The 7,693-nt window shown below is 37.8% G+C and overlaps 1 protein-coding gene across 1 annotated transcript; it reads left to right on the plus strand.

The window, feature by feature from the left end:
• Positions 1 to 1,742: 1,742 nt before the first annotated feature.
• LOC103773984 (condensin complex subunit 3-like) lies at positions 1,743 to 6,693 on the plus strand (the record flags this gene model as incomplete). The annotated part of the gene is made up of 4 exons (XM_008941365.1): positions 1,743 to 1,914; positions 2,322 to 2,483; positions 3,322 to 3,493; positions 6,604 to 6,693. Coding segments are annotated over 4 exons (596 nt in total), but the record flags the coding sequence as incomplete, so codon positions are not given.
• Between the last annotated feature and the right edge of the window lie 1,000 nt (positions 6,694 to 7,693).

The raw sequence follows: 7,693 nt of genomic DNA on the forward strand, positions 1-7,693 counted from the left end.
TAGTCGCCTCCAGAATGAGGTTTTCCCTCCTACTTAGATTCTTTTGAAAATGAGTAACAGAAAAAGTAATTTCATATGCTTTCAGTATCTTTGATACTGAGTAATGAATATAAGCTTATAACAATCTTTTACCTGTGAATGTCTTCTTTTTTTTTTTTTTTATTATGAGTCCTAATATTTGTCCACCTGGGTAATTCTGTGTATTTCAAAGATATTTGCAAATGAGGCAGCTCCTCCTGGCACCTCAGAGAGGATCTTTTTCCTGAAAAGAAAAACATGGTGTATGCTTTAAACAAAATATGGAAAATCAGTGAAGAAAAAGACATCCTAAATCTTATTCTGGCTCATTGATTTGCAATCTCTGTTCACATAGGAAAACTCATTAATTTTCTGTTTCAGAATATTATCTGCCTTCTCGATCACAAATGATTCATTTTAAGATGACTCATGGAGTGATTTTGATTACCAATATTGTAGCTTTAGAAGAGAATTATTAATTACCATGTGTATTTCAGAACTGTTTGCAGTTACCATTCAGGGAAGGAAGCTCTTGTAATGAATTGAGATATGGCCAAAGTTCATACCTAATTTTGGTACTGATCTCTCACTGAATTTTAAAAATCTATTTTTTTTGGCTGCTGCTCTGTTTAACCTCTCCATCTGGTCATAGATATATTCAAGAGGCTTACTTTTTGAAATGAAATATTTGAACTCTGTGTGAAGGGGAGGGGGGGGGAAATGTTGATGCTGACCTCTGTAAATATTCTGTTGTGTCAATAGAGTGGCATGCCACACTAATAACAGGGTCAGGATGCTGTAACCATTGAGTAGTTCTTATTCATGGAATGTTTCTAAAGGGTAATAGACTCTAGCAGCCTAAGAGAGAAAGTTCTGCCTCATGCCTATATGCTACTAAAGGAGAGTTCTTGCTTCCATTCTTTTTTGCCCCAGTTTCAGTGCTTGAAAGGTCTTTTGGTCAGCTGATTTGGCTCAATCCATCAGCAAACAATCTGCTTTTTTGAAATTATTTACTTCCTTAGTTTTCTCCTGTAGTTATTTGGGTTCAAGGAGGTTAACAAGTATCAGAAACAAAAAAAGCTTCACCAGTTTAGTACCTTGTGCTTTTTGACACCTTACCTTTTAAATTGTTTTGACCTGTCTTGTGGAACTACACTTACAGACAACTTGCTGCAGAACCAAGTGCAACATGATTTTTAGGCTTGCTTGGCAGGAGTTAACTCTTCTGAGAAAAAGTACAAATATTTCTTCCAAAAATCTTAACTACTGCATTTTTTTTTTCCAGGCTTCTTTGCTTTCTTACACAATGAAAAGTATCCCCAAAGAAAAATGCTAGCAAGAAGGAGGAATGAGCTGAAGGCAGATTGATCTAAATAAAAGATTTAGAGAAATGTATTTCTATCCCTTAAGAGAGAATATGTCTGTATACATCAGTAAAGTTTTCAGTAGTAAGGATGAACTTTCAAACTGTTGAGAGGCAGGAAGGGTTACTTAAAACTTACATGAAGTATCATGTGCTAAAAGTTAAAAGAAGCTGGTTCTATGAAACATTTGCTATCTTGATCTTGCTGGCTTTCTCTACCAAGGCTGGCTGCTCCCACTTTGCTTTGACTTATGTCCTGTATTGAGCTTGTGAACTTTCATTGTAGAAGAGAAAACTTCGGGGTGAATTAAGGCTTTATTTTGTCTCATTATGCTACTAATGTTTGACTCAATTGAAACAGGTCTAACCAGGAATGTTTTGAAGAAGCTTATCTCCCAACTCTGCAAACGCTGTTAAATGCTCCTGCAACTTCACCTTTGTCTGAAATAGATGTCAGTAATGTTTCTGAACTGTTAGTGGACCTGACCAGACCAAGTGGACTGAAACATCAGTCTAAGTCTCAGGACTACCAGGTACAGTGTTTTAAACTGGAGGAAAACCACATCTGTGTCTAGAGATTAAGAACTGACCCCCTTCACTTACTGCTGGCTGTCTGGGCCTCTCTGAGATTCCTAGTGTTAGAAGCTGGATTAAGTGAGTGACTATTCAGGTAATGAAAACCCTTAGCTTGACCTCCCCCTCCAACCCTTGCAATTTCCCCTCTCATAGATAAAAATACTAGTAGGAACTTGCATCATGGCCAATTGTCTATATTGGGATTTCTGTAAATCAGTTGGTGTATGTGCTCAAAATACAGCTTTTTAGGAAAACGCTTACTCTGTAAAATCAGTCATTAACTGCTTAAATCAGAATGAACTTATTGCTGTCTTTTGTGACATTTCCAGCAAAATTTCTGATATCTAATTTCTTTTCTTTATAGGAATTAACAGTGCATGATAGTTTAGCAATGAAAATTTGCAATGAAATCTTGATGGACCCAGCTGCACCAGATGTTCGTATTTACACAAAAGCTTTAAATTCTCTGGAACTGAGTAGTTCTTTCACAGAGAATCTTCTGGTTCTCGTCAATGAGATTCTAGAGGTAGTATGTAATAACATGATTTTTTTTAAATCATTGCCAATCTAATATTCTGAGATGCTTAAAAATGAAGGGCCTTTTGTTTACAATGTGATGAATTTCTCTTAACCAATCTTTGAAAATTAATTTTTGATGATTGTTTATAAAAATCTGAGCTGATATCAGCGATGTATATAATTTACATATTTCAGTTATCATAGATAGTAAACCTAGTGTGAAACAGTGTTGCCAACTGGATAAGTTTCAGTACAGTAAGTTGTTTTGATAACTATGGTATAGATTTTTTACGTTAAAATCCAGCATTGTCTATCACATTTTGAATGGCCTACCTGTAGTCAATTATTAACAGCTGAAATTTTATGTCTAAACTTATGTAACTATAAGATCATTAGATGACATGAAAAGGGTGCTTGATTTAAGATGAAGTGGGAAAGGACTACAAGAGTGATGTGAAAGGTTTTACATTGATGCTTTTATTAATATGGAAAAGAAAATTAAAATTTGGGACTGCTATGGAGAAAGAGAATGACACATAGTAAGTTGAAAAGAGTGTTCGTCTACTATGGGCATATCGTCTGTAGCTAGGTATGCGTCAGGACTCAGGTGGAAAGGTCCAGTTGCTTCAGTGTTTTTAAGGTTCCTTTAAAAAAAAAAGAAAATCCAAAAAAGTATTTTGGTGTCAATGAAAAAGTGTTTCTCCTATGAACTTGACTGATTGTATTCATGTCACAAATTGTTTCCTTTGTGCAGTAATTTAAAATTTACCCACTAATAGGATATTAATGTATAAAAGAAATAGCTGAAAAATTAAGTAGCATTTATCTTTAAATGTCTTCTCCAGAAAGTGAAAGATAAACTGTGTCAAAGAGCTATTGAGAAGATCAAGATGAACTTGACCAAAGATCCTAATGTGGGCAAAGACCACTCTGAAAGGACTGAGGAAACGGGTCTGTCTGAGGGGACACAGGAAACTGACACTGCACTATCAGAAAATACTATTCAAAATGAAGAAGGTAATTCAGGAGAGGTATAGTTTAGTAGTAGATATGCCACTGAGTGACTTGTTTAGATGTTATGAAAAGAAGTTTTTGTTTTTCTCTGTTAAATTGTTCTACTTTTGGAAAAAAAAAAAAAAAAACAAAACAAAACAAAAGGGAAAAGGTAACATCTAGTAAATCTGCATGCAGTTTAAAATATTATTACTGAAGTATCTTCCATTTTTTAAAATTACTTTTTGATTGATTCTGTGTTTTCTTATTACTCTAGTATAACTAGTGCTGGATCTTGAGCTCTTTCTAACAGAGACAGTATTAAAATGTATGTTTTTTCCAGCTGCTTGGCACACTCATGTGCCTGCATACTAGTGCTGACTAACTCATCTTTAGAATGTGACTTATGAACTTGGCAGAAGAAACAAATACTTTGTGGGGATTTTAGACTGTGGAGTAACCATGCCTGTGCTTCTTGCTGACTGCATTAGCAATATGCTGCTAGCTTTTATGATGGAGCCAGATTTGGGTTTATTGCTATTTAAGAGCTTGAAGTGGAAGTAACTGGAAGACTTTCCACCACCTGCACAACTGATGCAGCTGCATGTGCCTTAGCAGTGTAGGTGGTTCTGGTGGCACAGAAAGTCCAAATTCCTTCAGCGGAAAAACAATTGAATGAAACTTGTTTGGGTTTGCTTGCAGCAACAGAGCAAAGACACAGATGTGCAGCTGTTTTAAGCAGATCATGCTTTCTTTTAAGGTTTCTTTTAATTATTTGTTTGTTTTCTCATGGATTATTTCAATGTTTTAATCTGCTGCTTCTGGAAGTGTCAAATACTTTTATCTTCTATGTTTTGTCTTCAAATATTTACTCAATAGGAAGTTAGAAGTATGCTTTTTGAGAAAATATTTGTACTGTTTTCTTTTACTTCTGGTAATGAGCCCGCTATGTGCTCTTCTGCCCAAGAAGGTCAATGGTATTCTGGGGTGCATTAAGAAGAGTGTGACCAGCCAGTTAAAAGAGGTTCTTCTCCCCCACTACTCTGCCCTGGTGAGGCCACATCTGGAGTATTGTTTCCAGTTCTGGGCTTCTCAGTTTGAGAGACAGGGAGCTACTGGAGAGCATCCAGCACAGGGCTACAAAGACGACTTAGGGGATTGGAACATCTCTTATGAGTAAAGGCTGAGAGACTTGGAGCTGATTAGCCTGGAGAATACTGAGAGGGAATCTTGTCAATGCTTATCAATATCTAAAGGGTAGATGTGATGAGGATGGGACTAGTCTATTTTCAGTGGTGCCCAGTGATAGGACAAGGAGCAATGAGTACAAAATATAGTACAGGAAGCTCCATCTGAACATAAGGAAAACCTTTACTGTGAGGGTGACAGAGCCCTGGAATGGGCTGCTCAGGGAGGTTGTGAAGTCGTCTTCTCTGGAGACTTTCAAAATCCACCTGGATGCCTTACTCTACAACCTGCTCTAGGTGAACATGCTTTAGCAGGAGGGTTGGACTAGATGTCTTGTGGCCCATTTCAACCCATACTGTTCTATGATTCTGTATAGTACTTTTTGATATGAATTTCTCATGAAACAGGATTTTGGAGCAATTCTTAAAAGCAGAGTGTAGGAGAAACACATTGTTCCCTTCCCCTCTCTCACCCCATTGGAATGGGAATACACTTAGGATAATTAAAAATAAAGTAGCATTTAGTACTTCAAATTCGTAAGTGATAGCTGTGAGCAGAAAGGGCAACAGACACTATTTTTGTACTCAATTGCTGTAAAAGGGATGTAGATTTGACATTATGAGAAAAGCTTCCTAGCAATAACAGATTGCTGAAGAAAGAAATGCTCTAAAATTGTTAAACTTTAAGAACAGAATACTTCAGTTGGAAAGGATCTGCAATAGTTGTCTAGTCCAACTGCTTGACAACTTCAGGGCTGACCAAACGTTAAATCATGTTGTTAAAGGTGTTGTCTAAGTGCCTGTAAACACTGACAGGGCAGGGACATCAACTGTCTCTCTAGGAAGACCCTTCCAGTGTTTGACCACCGGCTTGGTTTTAAAAAAAATGCTTCTAAATGTCTAGTCTAAACCTCCCTGGAGCAGCATTGAACCATTCCCACGTGTCCTGGCACGTGGTATGCAGGAGAAGAGATCACATCTCTCTCCACTCCCGCTCCTCAGAGGCTGTAGAGAGCAATGAGGTTGCCCCCCTGTGGACACGCTTCAGCATCTCGGTGTCTTCCTCCTGGCGAGGGGCCCAAAGCTGGTGCAGCCACACCTCGAATACTGTTCAGCGCCAAGTACAGGGGGATGGTCAGTTCCCTAGTCCTGCTGGCCACACATTTCTGATACAAGCCAGCGTGCTACTGGCTTTCTTGGCCACCTGGGCACACTGCTGACTCATTCAGCTTCAGGCATTCAGCTGATAAAACTGGTCCCTTGGAATTTCAGTGTCCTCAAATGGAAAGTCACGGTTCCCATGCTTGCGGTCCTCTGACTTGGAGGACCAGGCAGCCTGAGGTCTATCAATATTATTAAAGTCTGAGGCAAAAAAAATTGAACTGAATGCTTCTGCTTTTTCTTTATCCCTGTTAGTCAGCTGACCATCTTCAAAAACTATTGGTCCGATATTTTCTCCAGACTTCCTCTCCCCATTAATGTACTTTAAAAAGCCCTTCTTGCTATCTGCCATAACACTGTCCAGCTTCAATTCCAATTGAGCTTTGGCTTTTCATGTTGTCTCCCTGCATGTATGAAGCACATCTCTGCAATCTTCCTACAAAGCCTGACCTTGCTTTCAGAGATTGTACAACTTTTTTCCTCTTGAGCTCCATTAGGAGTTCTTTGTTGGGCCAAGCTGATCTCCTGCCCTGCTTGCTTGACTTACAATACAATGGCGGGGGCTAAACGATTGTCAAGAATACTTCACAAGTGATTGACCTGTGTCAGACCAGGGTTAGAGCTGAGCAATATTTTAAGCTTCCTTCTATCCCTATTATCTAATTTCTAGTTTAATGAAAAAGTGATGTTAAAATTGTGTGGCTTTTTTATGTAACAGCCAAAATTATAATGCTGGTACTTAAGATGAGTATCTATGACTTCTGCATGTGCTCTTCTGTTTAACAGAAAATAAAGATGCTCTTCATACTCCAGTTAATGAAGCTAAAAGTAAATCAACTGCAAAATTGAAATCCACAAGAAGCAAAGCTGGCAAAGGTAGGCACCATTTTTTTTTTTTTTTTTTCTGTCTACAGTAGATGTTTTTAATAGAATAATTTCATGCTAACTTTTTGAACGTACAGATATAAAAATTATTCAGTCTTCACACTTAATTGTAGTTTTGAAAATTGTAGTTGTTAAAAGATTAAAGTAGTCTTTTTTGTGGAAACTTCTGTGCTGTTACCCTCTCTCGACAACAGATCTAAAAAAAAAAAAGGCCAGCTACAGGATTTCAAGATAATTTGGCCACAGTCATTTGCAGTAACCTCCAGGTTTTGATGGGAGCAGGGGTACCTTGCGGGTCTCTTGATGTTGATTTTGCTTCATCACCACATTCTGTCTGGGTGAACGTGTATTTGTTTCAATGCAATATCAAACACTGAAAAAAAGATACAGAACTAGTTTAAGAAAAGAAATGGGATCATGATGTGAAAGGAGACTTTTGCTTATGCTTAGGACAACAGAAAGCAGCAACAGCAGCAGCAGTGAGGTCTGTGAGCAGAAGAAAAACCGGTTCAACTGTCAGATGCAGTAGCGAAAGGTAAGTGCTTTTCTCTCTGCCACCAGAGCCCTGATCTGTGTTCTAGCAAGGAAATTCAACCCAAATGTTTTTCTTTCCTGTAAGTTGCATTTTCAATATTTACTCCTAATGCACAAGTAAATATTTAGGGAAAAAAAAAAAAATTATTTGAACCCAGTACTTTTGAAACAATAAAATGTGAAGCTGCCAAGCCTTTTATTATCATTGCCTAAGAGGCTTTAATTTTTTTTTAACGTACCTTTTTTGTGTAGAGTTAACACATTCTAGCCAACAAAAGTTAAATTTTTGGCTTACGTTTTTGTCACTTTTCAACATGGAGCTGAGAAGCTTCTGGAAATGACCGATCGGTGACTATACGTGAGGCATTCCTTCCCTTATGATATTGATGGATATAAGCATTAAAATGACATCTCTGTAATTTTCAGTTATGCTCACTCTTTCTCAAGCAGGTCATCC

This window comes from Merops nubicus, unplaced genomic scaffold (genome assembly GCF_000691845.1).
Source record: "Merops nubicus isolate BGI_N331 unplaced genomic scaffold, ASM69184v1 scaffold20695, whole genome shotgun sequence".
In the NCBI taxonomy this organism is placed as follows: domain Eukaryota; kingdom Metazoa; phylum Chordata; class Aves; order Coraciiformes; family Meropidae; genus Merops; species Merops nubicus.